Here is a 14975-nt window from a genome sequence, read left to right as displayed (position 1 = left end):
CTAGTTCGCTGGATGTAAAGAATGGGAGAATTTTTTTCTCCTGTAGGGTTTACCCATTTTAGTTGGTAACAAGAGTCAAGGGGGTATCTAATAGGGTTTATTTTCTTATGTTTTAGCAATGGAAGGATGACCAAGGACTCAATAATCTCCATATTAAGCTTGCTGGAATTTAATGCAGAAATTTTGTAAGGAAGAAGTCCCAAAGGATCTACCTTCAACAACACAACTCAAATTTACCCTAGTGATTGAAATCAATGAACTTGCTAGAATTCCTAGAGGATACATAAGTAAGCTATCAATTAACAATAACTAACATAATAAAGGAGAAATGGGTAGGAGTTACCTCAAGTGCAAATTTCCTTCCAAGTGGTAGATTTCACCCTTCAAATGGATCAAGTTGCTAGTCTTATGTTGAAGAAACTACACTACTTCAAGCATTAAGTAGCAAAATATGATTTGTTAAACAAAGAAAGAGCCCGTATACATTGCATATGCTCTAAGAAAGATATGTCCATTAAACTGCAAGGAAGGGAAGCTCCAAAATTCTAACCATGAGTATAAATGAGGAAGGGATACTTTAGCCTAACTCAACTTCCTTTACAGTAAAATAATAATATCTCAAGTGAAAGCCTTAGATCTAACCTAGGAAAGAGAAAATATTTCTTAAAATTAATTAATCACCAATAAATAAAATAATGAAGTGGTCAAGGCCACATGGACAAGTCTTCAACAAAAAGCCCAAGATAATGGGTCACCTTTATAAAAGAAGGCATGAGATGAGTCAAAGGTGCAACATCTAGTCTCCAAAGACTTCTAAGCTATGTTGCCAGGAAACGTGGGTGCGGGGACGGGGACAGGGACGGGGACGGGGACGGGGACGACATTTTTGGAAACAGGGTGCGTGGGTTCGTCGGGTAATATAATAATATTAAATTTTAATAATTATATTTTATAAATTTATAATTTATAATTAATAATATATGTGAAATTTGAATTTGACAATTTGTATATTTTTTCAACTTTAAACAAGAAAACTTTAATGATAATCATTTAAACATTGCACATCATTGAACATTCAACATTGACATTGAAATTTCAAAATTTATCAGTTATCACCCAAAAACTGTTCATTGTTTACATATTAACATGAATCATGATATATGTCCATTGTCATACTACATTCAAAATTTGCCTTAAAGCATCTTCAACCATGAACTACGAAATTTTAAAATACTAAAATAAAAATACTAAATAGCTAAAGCCTAAGGAACAATGGCTTCCTCAAGCCATGTCTTCAACATCCATGTCATCAACATCACTTAGATCTTCAGCTAGCATGTTCTCCAGGTAGGAATCACTCTCATCAACAGTCTCTCGCTCATCCATAGCAATTGGAGGTAGCTCAATAAGGCCATCTAGTTGTATCTCCTCGTCCACACACGAAGCATCATCTATGTGTTGGTCCCATCTCTTGAAAGCACCCTCCTTGTACCCAGGGTCTTTTCGAGATATGAGACGAAGTGTGCTATGAATGTACACTAAGTTTTCTGCCTTCTTTGAGCCCAACCTATTTCTCTTTACTGAATGAATAAAGGCATACGTGCTCCAATTCCTCTCACAAGATGAAGAACTAGCTACCTGAAATATTAGGGGGAGCCCATTAAATTAGTTATAATAATATAATTTTAAAAATAAAAACTAAGACTAAAATGAAAATTTAAAATTTAAAAATTAAAATTAATTTCCTATATTTAATTGAGAATTTTTCAAATTTTGAGTAAGATGAGGGAATCCAAATTAGCTACCTGTCCAAGTAACCGTATGGCAAATTGCTGCAACTCAGGAGCATCAACACCATGAAGCCACCACCAATCAATTGGATCCTTCTTCTTGCGTCTATCTGCCAAAGATGCATGTGAACCAAAGACACCTCGGCCACGTGAAAATTGGGCAAACTGAGATCGTATGTCAGAGGCTTCTTCTGTATTACCATAAATTTTCTTGACAGCGTTCAAGAATCCTTTGAACACCTCTCTATCTTGGGATGGAGGCCTCCTTCCTGTTGTGGGATCATACCATTTTGGATTAACTGCATAAGCTTCCATATGAAGAGGGGTGTTCAGTTTATTCCAACGCCCATGTATAAACTCTTTCAGTTGTGGCCATAAAGTAGGATCCTTCCTATCTGTGATGGTTTGGATCCGCTCACACATGGAGTCCATGTTCTCATAAATCTCACCTAAACATGGACCATCTGTGTCTGCATAGTGGATCATATCACAAATTGGTTCTATAATTTCCACAACAAATTTGGCATCAACCCAAAAATTATCATTCAAAATCAACCTCTTCACCTCCAAAGCTGCATCTGAGGTAGATAACCTCCACTGTTCCCACATGTCACTAACGACTGTGGCAGATAAAGCCTCCTTCATCTCCACAAGCCGCCTAAGTAAAATGTAGTAAGTTGCGAATCTGGTATCTGCTGGTTTAAGAAGCTCCATTTTTGCATGCTTGCGGTAAATGGCTTGTGACTGATGATGGTTGCATATAAACATTTGAATTTTGCGGCCATTTTCAATTAATGCTTGAATCCATTCAATTTTGCCAATGTCCTTCAATGCATTATTCATAGCATGCACAGCACATGGTGTCCAAAAAATATGCCTGGGTACATCAAGGACAAAATTAAAATATTAATAAATCAAGGACTAAAGTTAAAAAATTTAAAAATGTAATTTATCATTTATGTAATTTAAATATAAGATAAGTCAAACTTGAAAGTTGAAACTTGTCACTTACTTGTACTCCTTCTGAACCATTGCTCCTGCTGCTTTGCACACTGGAGCTGCATCAGTAATAACTTGAACAACATTGGATGGCCCCACCTCTGCAATGGCATCACATAATTGGTCTTTTAAGAACATAGTGTTCTTTTCTTGACCAGAACAATCAATGGCCCTGAGAAAATAAGGCCCAGACATGGAAGAGACAATGATGTTTATTAATGGACGATTCCTACAATCAGTCCATCCATCCATGACAATGGAGCATCCATCTACACTCCAAGATGCCTTCAAGGGTGCCATTGCCTTCTCAAGACGGGCTTTCTCCTTGTCCACCAATACAGTTCGAAGCTTTTCATAACCAGGAGCTTTATACCCTTGAGGTCCATCATTGATAGCACGAACCATTTGCTCAAAATAGGGGGAACGAGCTGCATTAAAGGGAATGCCACATGCAAGAAAAAATCTTGCTATTGCAAGATCAACACCATCCCTACCTTTCACATCAAACATGTCATAAAGGCCACCAAGTTTAGGCTTCTTGCGTGTTTGATTGGTAGTGATTTTTGATGCTCTAGATGACACTGACACATACTCATCACCAGTTTCATCTTCATCATCAAATGGTAATTCTTCTTCATTTGAATCATCATTTTCACTCACATTGTGAGATGGCCTAGAGATCTCTTTGCTTGCCTTACCATCAGCCTTTTGTTGCTCTCTTTGTGCACTAGGGAGTCTAGTGGGATCATTTGGGTCTCCAGTGCAAGCATCAACACCCTTCCTTGGTATCTGCATAAAATGAGATTTAACTCTGGTATAGCTCCCTTTCCATTCAAGCTGACATAAAGTGCATTTTATTGTTGCTATCCCCCCAGCACCTTTTGGAGGTTTTTGCCTATCCACATATTTCCAAAGTGGATATTGTGGACTTGCTGGAGACATTTTTTATTTTGCAAATTTTGGAAGACAATTTGAATCTGTTTAACAAAATTGAAAGTAAAAGTTATGTTAATACTTCTGGTATGGTCATCACCTTATTAATTTAAATAATAAATTATTAAATAGTAATCACTCCAACGGCAACTAATCACTCCCACAGTCTTGTGGGTGAATTACTTCACTGTGGGATGGTAATATATGGCAGAATGCCAGAAACAGAACTGAGAGATGGCTGTAGAAGGCATACCCTTTTCTCTACAAAGAAGATACAATACAACTAGCTGTTCTAACTTCTAACCAGAACCCAATTCCTTCTAAATTCTAATATAATCTCAGATCTGTTATTACGATTATACTGGTGGGTTGTAATCACGGATTTCGATTTTACTGTGTAGTGTTGAAGGTGATTTTAATGTCATGGTCCTAGATATACTTGGACCAAGTCTCGAGGATTTATTTAATTACTGCAGTAGGGAATTCTCATTGAAGACTGTTTTGATGCTTGTTGATCAACTGATGGGCGTCTAATCCTAAAGCTTTATTGCTTTGAACAAATCATTCATTTTATAGTTTTGTTTTGATAACTCAGTGATTGTTTGGTGCTTCACTTTCTCCACTTTCAAGTAGCGATTTCCCACATTCTAAAAAATTAGATATAGATCCACGTATATTCTTGCATGATGCTTATTCTTCCTAAATTTAAGTTGTGATTTTGTTTGCTGTATTTATTATTAAATCCATTTATGAAATCAAACTTTATTGAATACGTTTGCCTGGGAACATTTGCAAATACTGTGATCTGTGGCATTGGTAGATGTTGTCTAATAAACTATCTACAGCCCAAAACTGAAACATATAAGGCTGCAAATAATGTGACTTGAAGGGTGTGCATCAGCCACTTAGATATCTCTATTCAGTCCTGGTATTCCTGGTTAATTTGGGATCTCTCCTTAGTTCAGTTTTTTTACAGTAAACCAGTAGCCATTGAGTCAGGTGTTCACCAAGAGAAGTATCAGTAAAATATAGGAGGCCATGGAAATATTTCATGAAATGAATTGAAACTATCTTCTTTACTACTTCGATTTGCAGATTAATAGGATTGAATATGTGCATTCAAAGAGTTTCCTTCATCGAGATATTAAGCCTGAAAATTTCCTTATGGGCTTAGCCGCAGAGCAAATCTGGCGATTTATGTTGTAAATTTGATCTATTGAATAATTTTATATAGTTGTGTAAAATGTTTTACCGCAGAATTTGGAAGTTCTACTTCTATTTCCCCTCTCGATTAAAACAAATCAAATACGTTATAAAAAATATATCATCTGCCTTTCAAAGATTCTACCATAGAAAAAGAGTCTGTTTGCATGTTTTAGAAAACCCTATACTGAAAACAGAGAACACGGGCCTAGACTCTACAAAGAACTTGTAAATACCGTCCACTGCCGTTGAAGCTGCACGGTCCACTGCCCACTGCTGCCGGAAGCTGCCCACGGTCCACGCTGAAGCTGCCCACTGCTGCGAAACTGGTATGTCGCGGTGCTCTGCCGCCAAGAACAATGAGTATAGCGTATCACGGTATCTGACTAAGTCTATCAGATATTTGATATTTCATATATGATATTTGCCTTTAAGATTTAGGGTGTTTTAACTTATTTTTTAAATTTCATTGTTTCAATAAAAAAAAATTATTTTTTTTATTGAAGAACCCATTAGTTTTTTAATGAAGAACCCAAAGAACCCCGAAGAACCCAACTTGAAGAACCAGAAGAACCCAAGAACCCAAGCACCCGAAGAACCCAAGAACCCAAGAACCCGTCAAAGGCTAAGAACCCAATTTTTTTTTTTGAAGAACCCGGTTCTTCACAGAAGAACCCGGTTCTTCTGGGTGCGTCTGAGAAGAACTCGTACCCGAATCCGGGACTTGGGTGTGGGAACCCGGGACGGGTTCGAGAACCCCACCCCCGGGTGCGGGTACCCGTGCAACACAGCTTCTAAGTGAATAGATCCATAACTAATCCTTAATATAGGCAATAAAAGCCTCCTAGATCTTGTCCAAGGTGGATGTGTAGCTCTCCAAGGTGAAAGATTCTCCTCAAATTATGCAAGGACCAAGTAACAAACCTCATAAAGTGGTATTTGTGATTCATTGGGTGGGACATCTCATCAAGAAGCTTCTAAAAGGATATTGTTCTGAAGTAGCTACATAAAACATGGACCATGTGGCCTCAAGAGCTTGGACACTCATCACTATGGGCAGATATCAATGATCTTCACAAATAACCAAAATGCTCAGGCAAAAAAGGTGGGGGTGTTCCTCAAATGAGTGGTCAAAATAAGGTGAGAATTTCCCTGTGGTAGATTCTGAAAGCACCATAATGGAATCATTTTTCATCTGAGCTTTTATACTAACACACAAGAAAGGAAACTAGAAGGAAAATATACTAAGGTCATGAGGAAATTGTCGAACTGTCCACATGTATTTGATGATTAACAAAAACCTGGTTTAAAATTTAAAAAGGTAAAAGTATCACAAATTGGTTTCTTTTAAGCTACGCCTCTTGTATTTGTGTAGAATATTAATTATTAGCTTCATTTTGTTTTATGTTGATTGCTTGTTTCATTGGGTTTGTTTTCTTAAGAAACAACGATAAACTGTTTGTACAAAGGGTAGTGAAATTTGTCGACGAAATGTATGTTTTCCGGTAGACATTTGCCCCTATGTTTGAAAATAATCTAGTACGTATATGGATAGACATTTATTCTCCATCTTTCATTGAAAATGTTAGCTCGATAGATAATTCAATAGATACCATTTATTATGGGCTTTAGTAGCATTATGTTTTATTGCAGTTATTTTTTTTAATTGAAATATTCAAATGCTTTTCTTTAGTGCTTCAACTTGTCATGTCATTTTATTAAAAGTAAGATAACCAGTAAAACCTAGATTGAATATGAGTTTCCTAACGTCATTTCCTTATTTCAGATTTCTCGAAGGTCTTTAAGTTCAAGTTCATCCATTTGGGTGGAGATGAAGTTAATACAAGTCAGTTCATATTCTTATTCCTATTCTCTTCTAATGGATGATAAAAAATAGATGGCAAATTATTGTTGCGTCTGTTTGCCATTCGATTAAAATCCTTTTTCTATTGAGTGAAATCTCATCCGTCTTAACTATGTTACATTTGGCATTTTGTTTGGAAAAAAATCGATGCGGATGTTTGAAGTTACCCTTATGATTCATGTGATTTGCAATTTTGTTTCAAATACATTTCCTACTCTTTTACAGTACTCATTCATTACTAGAAGCATTATGTTCGAAAAGGTTTTGAGTACATTAATTATTTATGCTTGATACAGGTTGTTGGTCAAACACTGGTCATATAAGAAAGTGGTATGTTCTTAAACTCTAATTGATATTGTAAAATGATAGTGTAATGATTTCACATTTATTCGAGTGTCCTTTAAATGGATTGTCTATTTTAAGCAATTTCTTAAAAGTCTCAATGACTTGATAAGGAAACTTCACTATTGTTGATCCATAACCATCCAGTGGGTGGTTGAGTTGATCCCCTAGCATGGAACTTATTTAATTTTTGAATTAAATTGTTTTATCTTAGTTTTCTATTGGACTATGTATTAATTCTAATTCTGTAATACTTGCAGATTGTAATTGAATGTAGAAAAAATGCTGAAGAAACCAGTCATAAACATAGTAATAATACAAAAACTTTACCTTGCAAACACATTTTAGGAAAACTGTAATGTCCCATCATCTTAAACAATAACACATTTCATCCATTTTTGACAATTTTGAAAAAGGGTGGCAAATGGGTAATTCTAGTATTCTGTTTGCTGGTAATTTTCTATTCTAGAACAATTTATTTCAATTTTCATAGTTAGTTCAATATCTTTTCCAGATTAGCAATCACATCAGCATTAAAGTAAACTGCAGATAGAACATAAATATAAATCGCAGAAGACAAGCCAAGACAAGAGTACACAAGATATGGCGCTAGCCAGGGACAAACCCCAATGTGGGGAAACGCTTCGTCAATTCTTCTTATATGTACTTCAATAGTTCAATAGAGAGAGAGAGAGAGATAGAGATAGAGATAGTACATTTACAACAAAAGTCAACACTTTGACTTTCTAGATAAGAGAATAGATCATCTCTACATGAGATCAGTTGAAGACATGCTGCTTCAACTGATTCTCCAAGGTGACTCCTTCACCTATCATTGTGCTGCATCTCATCCACATATTGCTCCTCACCGTGCTGCACCATGCTGCACTTATCATCATAGTGCTGGACCTAATGACCATGCTATGCACTTCATGCTGCTGCTCCAGTCACTGGGCTGCTCCAGTCACTATGCTGCTCTCATCATGGATCTGTACTCAATGCTGCATTCATCATCACAGTGTTGGACCTCATGCTGCTGCTGTCACAGTGTCTAGCACTGTTGTACATAGTGCCACTGTTGCACCATGCTTACAACTATCCCAATGTACTTGCAGCACTGTACTTCTTGTTCTCCATGCTTTACCATGCTGTTGCTGTCCATGATTCTTCATGCTTGCAGCTGTCCCATTTGTCACCATGCTTCACCATCACTGTAATTATGTGCACTATGCTGCACTGTACATTGTGCTATGTATTGTTGCTCCTATGTACAACTGTTACACTAATTTCCATTGTTGTTATGACTATGTTCAGGTTAGGGCATGACTTGTAGTCTACCACACAGTCAGGAGATAAGTCCTTTTAGGACTGCAGTTTACCTTGGAGAGCTTTCTCCCATGCCATGCTACCCTTTGAAGGTGCTGTCCACCCTTGACAGTCCATAACACAACCTCAACTGTGTGCTATGTCTTGCAGCCTAGCACAACAGCTAGTTGTAGCTTTCGACCTTCCCAAATGATACCCAAACAGTCTCAAACAGCAACGTTGCCTTCCTCATCAACTCGGCCAAGCTGACAACACTTTCCTGCACTCAAACACATACATATACAACCCTGAATTTCTCCTCCTTGTGACTGCGGCTTCCCTGTCTAGCATATACACCTAAACCAAACTTTGGTTCATGCACAAGAACAACCTTATTCAATGCTGTCAATACCCACGGTGTCTAGACTCCTTCATGCTATGATAAGGTCCCTTATACTGCGGATGAAGTCCTTGTTTTGTTGCGGCTAAGGCTCCTCTTGACTACGGCTTAGGGCTCCTCTTGACAGCGGATAAGGGCTTCTCTTGACTGCGGATTAGGGCCTCCTCTAGTAGCGGATTAGGGCCTTCCTTCTGCCGCGGATTAGGGCTCTTCTAGCTGCGGATAAGGGCCTCTTCTTACTGCGCATTAGAACTCTTGTTGACTGTGGCTAGGGCTTCTTAGATCTGCGGCAAGATCTCCTTCAAGATTGCGGCTAGGGCTCTCCCTTCAACTGCGGCTAGGGCACCTTTTATGACTGCATTTAGGGCTCTCTTAGATGACCCTTTCTACTGTGTCTTCCTTGAGAGAAGACAAACCCAAACAAGTGGAGAGAGGGAGATCATGAGAGTTGTGTGTTCTCAAATGACTTTCAAGGCACCTCTATTTATACTAAAATGTTGAGCACATGTGGGGTTTATCTGGTCGCTAGTCGACCTTGACGAATTGTCCCATAACACAAATAAATTCATATCTCCATGAATACTTATCGGAATCAAATGATCTTTAGGTCAATCCTACACCTCTCGATGAGAGGGATCCAAGAAAAATATCAGCTACCATTAATAAGATGACCCACATGGAGTTTGGCCATAGTTGCCAATTTTAACACTCCCTCTCAACTAGGGAAAACTCCATCTGCTGATCCATATGTCCGATTGTACTATCTCTACCACCAGTGCCCTGCACTGCTTTGCTCTGCTGAACCATGAAGAAGAAGAATTGATCGAGAATGTCTCATACCATTCTCTATTGACCCGACGTCAGTTTTATCTGAGGAGAGTGTGTCATATCACTCTTACTGACCCAAAGTCAGTTTTATTGATCCCAGATCAATATCACAAGAGAGTGTGTCAAACCACTCATACTGATCCGAGATCAGGTGGAGGTCATCCTAGCATAGGGAGTACAGTAGATACAACTATGCGTCCATCGATAGTACTACTATGGTTCCTAACCCCATTTCCCTGCTCATTGATCAGATGAGAGGTACTTCCCATGAGTCCTAGACTGCATGGGTAGGATGCCTCGACAAGAGAACTAATCATCCTGTCCCATAGGAGAACTCATCATCTTGGCTCACAGTTGCCACGGGAGAACCAATTATCTTGGCTCACAGGAGAACGAATCATCCTGTCCCAAAGTCACCTCGGGGTATCACAGGGGAACGCTGAGCCATTCACCGTATACATAGCACACCATTAGGGGAGGGTGAGTCGCCCTATGGTCGTGTGTTGCTCCAGTAAGTACCCCAAGCCCCCCAAAGCTCCCAGAGCTCATTGCATGCAACATGCAGGACCCTTATAAGAAGGTCTCTCAACGACTCCAAGTCGTTCGGGAAAGTCACAGGTTTGACCTTTCCCCGGGGCTTTGACAAAGTGTTTGCGACCTGTACATCAGTCTCAATGCGATGGAGCCTGCTCGCTCATAGATTTACCATATCCCAGATAAGGTAGTATCTGATGTCTATCTACTGGAGCAATCATCGAATACGGGATTCCTCAACAATTGAATCCCCCCCTGGTTGTCACAGAGAATCACAGTGGTATTCATCATGTGTACAAACAACTCACTGAAGAGCTCCTACAACCAGGCAGCTTCAGACGAGATCATACTCGTAGCTATGTATTCGGTTTCGGCGGTGCTTATAGCAACCGACTTCTGCTTCCTGCTCATCCATCATATCGAAGCAGAATCCAAAGAGAACCAGCACTGAGAAGTGCTCTAATGATCCTCCACATTGCTTGCCCAGTCAGCATTCGAATAATCATGCAGCTTCATATTTCCGGCAGTGTATCTCAATCCATGAGAGATTGTGCCCCGAAGATATCTCAAAAGATTCTTGGCACCAATCCAGTGAGGCTCAAAAAAATATGAGCTCACCATGCTAATTGCAAAACATATATCCGGATGGAGGTTCACCAAGAACATCATTGCAGATGAGTTTATGAAACTTGGAGGAATTTCCCAAATCTAGTTCAGCATCATGACCATATTACTTCTGAAAGTTAATATCCTCGAGGTAGTCACGGGCTTGCAGTTTACCATTCCACATCTGGAATCCAACTCCCTCTTACTTCTGCAAGTGAGAGGGTATTCACCTATCAGAAATAGGTCATTCTTAGAAGGTGTCGGTATGAGAGGTCTATCATCCACAACCTTCAAACAAAGGTTTGGATCGGCTTTAGTCTTAGTGAATCTCAGCTTCATCTGACAGCTATCAATCCTCTCATATCAAACCTGGGGTGATTTGCTTCAAGCCATAGAGGGCTTTCTTCCACCTGCATACATGAGATTCCCGATGAATCTCAAACTGCTCGGGTTGTTCCAAGCCTGTGAACCTGCTACACGAGGGGAATGGTCCGCTTGTATGATTTTCCTTCGGTACATCTTAGACATGTACCTTCATGCTCCTTTTGAATTCAGACATCTGAGTCACCATTTGAGTCACATCGGGTAGGGCCCCATAAGTAGACCTCCGGTGCTATAGATGAGATGTGTTAACTGATATGGTCCCCAGTGGACCATCTTGCAACTTGATACAAATTGCCAACCTAACTCAAAAGCATCTTAGAAAATTTTATTTTTAAACACGTACCTTTCCATCGATGAATGCCACCTTGTAACCTTTCACTTCCATTGCCACCAGGCTCTTCTTGTAATCAGGTACATGAAAGAGATTCTGTAAATGAATCGAGTTACCCTCATTCAATTGAGGGGTAACATTCCCTACACCCTTTCCGGGATAGGTGGCATCTTCTCCAAGTATAATCCCACGATTGTTTCCATCTCTACCAAATTAGAGAGAGCACCCTTCTAGCACCCTTCTATCCGAAGGAGTGCCTTGAAGCACTGCAATCAATAAGCCAATTTCCCAAAGAATCTTAAGGAGAGGGCGAATACAAGATAATGCTTCTTTATCTTATCAGAAACAACATTTGATTCTTCATACTCGGGGTTCCTTTCTTTCTCGAAGAGACGGCCATTTCCTTGATGACCTACACTGTCATTCCTTTGATCATTGAAGATGTCCCTGGAATTATTGTTATCATCATCAAGTGATGTGTCCCTTCCAGTCAGACACTCCTTCGTATAATGGCCGAACTTATTTGAACCAAGGCATCTGCCTTTCCTTCCACCCTTAGAACCAGATTTTCCCATAGAAGTGATATTCAGGTAGGCCATCAGAAACTTCTGCTGTGCCATTCTGATAATATTCTCTGCTTCGGCTTCAACCTTGGTGAATTAGACGAGGGATGAGGAATCCATTGATCCTTTTGTCCTTCCCAACTATCTTCAGTGATTGCTCTTTCACTCTTGCTTGGGATTTGTCTTCACCTCAACTCTGATACCATGTTAATTTTAGGTATGTTCTATGCTAGAGCAATTTATTTCAATTTTCACAGTTAGCTCAATATCTTTTCCAGATTAGCAATCACATCAACATTAAAGTAAACTACAGATAGAACATAAATATAAATCACGAAAAACAAGCCAAGAGAAGAGGACACAAGATATGGTGCTAGCCAAGGACAAACCCCAATGTGGGGAAACCCTTCGTCAATTCTTCTTATATGTTCTTCAATAGTTCAATAGAGAGAGAGAGAGATACAGATAGTACATTTACAACAGAAGTCAACACTTCGACTTTCTAGATAAGAGAATAGATCATCTCTACATGAGATCAATTGAAGACATGCTGCTTCAACTGATTCTCCAAGGTGACTCCTTCACCTATCATTGTGCTGCATCTTGTCCACATGTTGCACCTCATCGTGTTGCACCATGTTGCACTCATCATCACAGTTCTGCATCTTGTCTACATGTTGCACCTCACCGTGCTGCACTCATCATCACAGCGCTGGACCTAATGACCATGCTATGCACTTCATGCTGCTGCTCCTATCATTGTGCTGCTCCAATCACTGAGCTGCTCTCATCACGGATCTGCACTCAATGCTGCACTCATCATCACAATGCTGGACCTCATGCTGCTGTTGTCACAGTGTCTAACACTGCTGTACATAGTGCCACTGCTGCACCATGCTTACGATTGTCCCAATGTACTTGCAGCATTGTACCTGCTATTGTCCATGCTTTACCATGCTGCTGCTATCCATGATTCTTCATGCTTGCAGTTGTCCCATGTGTCACCATGTTTCACCATCACTATTATTATGTGCACTATGCTGCACTATACATTGTGCTATGTATTGCTGCTCCTATATACAACTGCTACACCAATTTGCATTGCTGTTATGACTATGTTTAGGTTAGAGCATGACTTGTAGTCTACCACACAGTCAGGAGATAAGTCCTTTTAGGACTGCAGTTTACCTTGGAGAGCTTTCTCTCATGCCACGCTACCCTTTGAAGGTGTTGTCCACCCTTGATAGTCCTTAACACAACCTCAGCTGTGTGGTAAGGCTTGCAGCCTAGCACAACAACTAGCTGTAGCTTTTGGCTTTCCCAAATGATACCCAAACAGTCTCAAACAGCAGCCTTGCCTTCCTCATGAACTTGACCAAGTTGATGACACTTCCCTGCACTCAAATGCATACATATACAACCCTGAATTTCTACTCCTTATGACTGCGGCTTCCCTATCTAGCATATACACCTAAACCAGACTTTGGTTCATGCACAAGAACAACCTTATTCAATGCTGTCAATACCCACGTTGTCTAGATTCCTTCACGCTATGGTAAGGTCCCTTCTGCTGCGGATGAAATCCTTGTTTTGCTGCGGCTAAGGCTCCTCTTGACTGCGGCTTAGGGCTCCTCTTGATAGCGGATGAGGGCTTCTCTTAACTGCGGATTAGGGCCTCCTCTAGTTGCGGATTAGGGCCTTCCTTCTGCTGCGGATTAGGGCTCTTCTAGATGTGGATAAGGGCCTCTTCTTACTGCGCATTAGAACTCATGTTGACTGCGGCTAGGGCTTCTTAGATCTGTGGCCAAATCTCCTTCAAGTCTGTGGCTAGGGCTCTCCCTTCAACTGCGGCTAGGGCACCTTTGATGGATGCATCTAGGGCTCTCTTAGATGACCCTTTCCACTGTGTCTTCCTTGAGAGAAGACAAACCCAAACAAGTGGAGAGAGGGAGATCATGAGAGTTGTGTGTTCTCAAATGACTTTCAAGGCACCTCTATTTATACTAAAACATTGAGCATATGTGGGGTTTATTTGGTTGCTGGTCGACCTTGATGAATTGTCCCACAACACAAATAAATTCATATCTCCATGAATACTTATCGGAATCGGATGATCTTTAGATCAACCCTACACTTCTCGATGAGAGGGATCCAGGAAAAATATTAGCTGCCATTAATAAGATCACCCACATGGAGTTTGGCCCTAGTTGCCATACCGGGGAACAGATTCATGCTGTGTAATAGGATGATCCCCAAGTTGAATTTGATGATGGGGAACTATTCTGTCACATATGATTTCTTTGTGACCAACGTTCATGATAACAACATTGTGTTGGGGGTTCAGTGGCTCATCTCTATTGGGCGATATACCACAGATTATCAGCAGATGGAGATGGAGTTCATGCAGGATGGTAAGAAGGTAGTGTTGAGGGGTATGCACACTTACCCACCCAAAACAGTCACATCCAACAGAATGGAGGCCATTTTCCGACATGGGGACATTGAGTGGGAAATTTAGTGCAGAGTATCAGAGAAGAGGGTAGAAAAGTAGCAATACCCAATAGACATAGTAGCTCTACTACAGAAGTACCAGAAGGTGTTTGGGGACATTCCACCAAGGAGACCACCTTACAGGTATTTTGAGCTCGTCATCAAGTTGGAGGAAGGAGTTCAAGTAGTCATTACTAGTCCCTATAGGTACCCCAAGGGCGTACAAGGATGAGATAGAGAAGGCCATACAGGAGCTATTCGCACTAACCCACATCTGCCCCAACTCTAGCCGATTTTCCTCATCAATGGTGTTGGTTAAGAATAAAGATGGGTCTTGTTGACCCTGCCTCCTACACCTACCTACAAGTTAGTGAGAAAAAGCCTTCAACCCCACAAGGTGTGG

The 14975-nt window shown here is 40.2% G+C and overlaps 1 protein-coding gene across 1 annotated transcript in view; it reads left to right on the top strand.

Moving 5' to 3' along the window:
- HEXO3 (beta-hexosaminidase 3) overlaps positions 1–14975 on the top strand; it is a 315121-nt gene that overhangs the window by 234451 nt on the left and 65695 nt on the right. Inside the window, exons 9-10 of the mRNA XM_089424925.1 lie at positions 6712–6771; positions 7086–7119. Coding sequence (XP_089281051.1) covers positions 6712–6771; positions 7086–7119 — 94 coding nt within the window. The remainder of the gene's footprint in view (positions 1–6711; positions 6772–7085; positions 7120–14975) is intronic.

Source organism: Pinus tabuliformis, chromosome 6 (genome assembly GCF_031772625.1).
Source record: "Pinus tabuliformis cultivar Carrire ecotype Pingquan chromosome 6, CPIR1, whole genome shotgun sequence".
Lineage (NCBI taxonomy): Eukaryota > Viridiplantae > Streptophyta > Pinopsida > Pinales > Pinaceae > Pinus > Pinus tabuliformis.
Note: the sequence above shows the minus strand (reverse complement) of the source record. Positions and strands in the feature narration are given on the sequence as shown.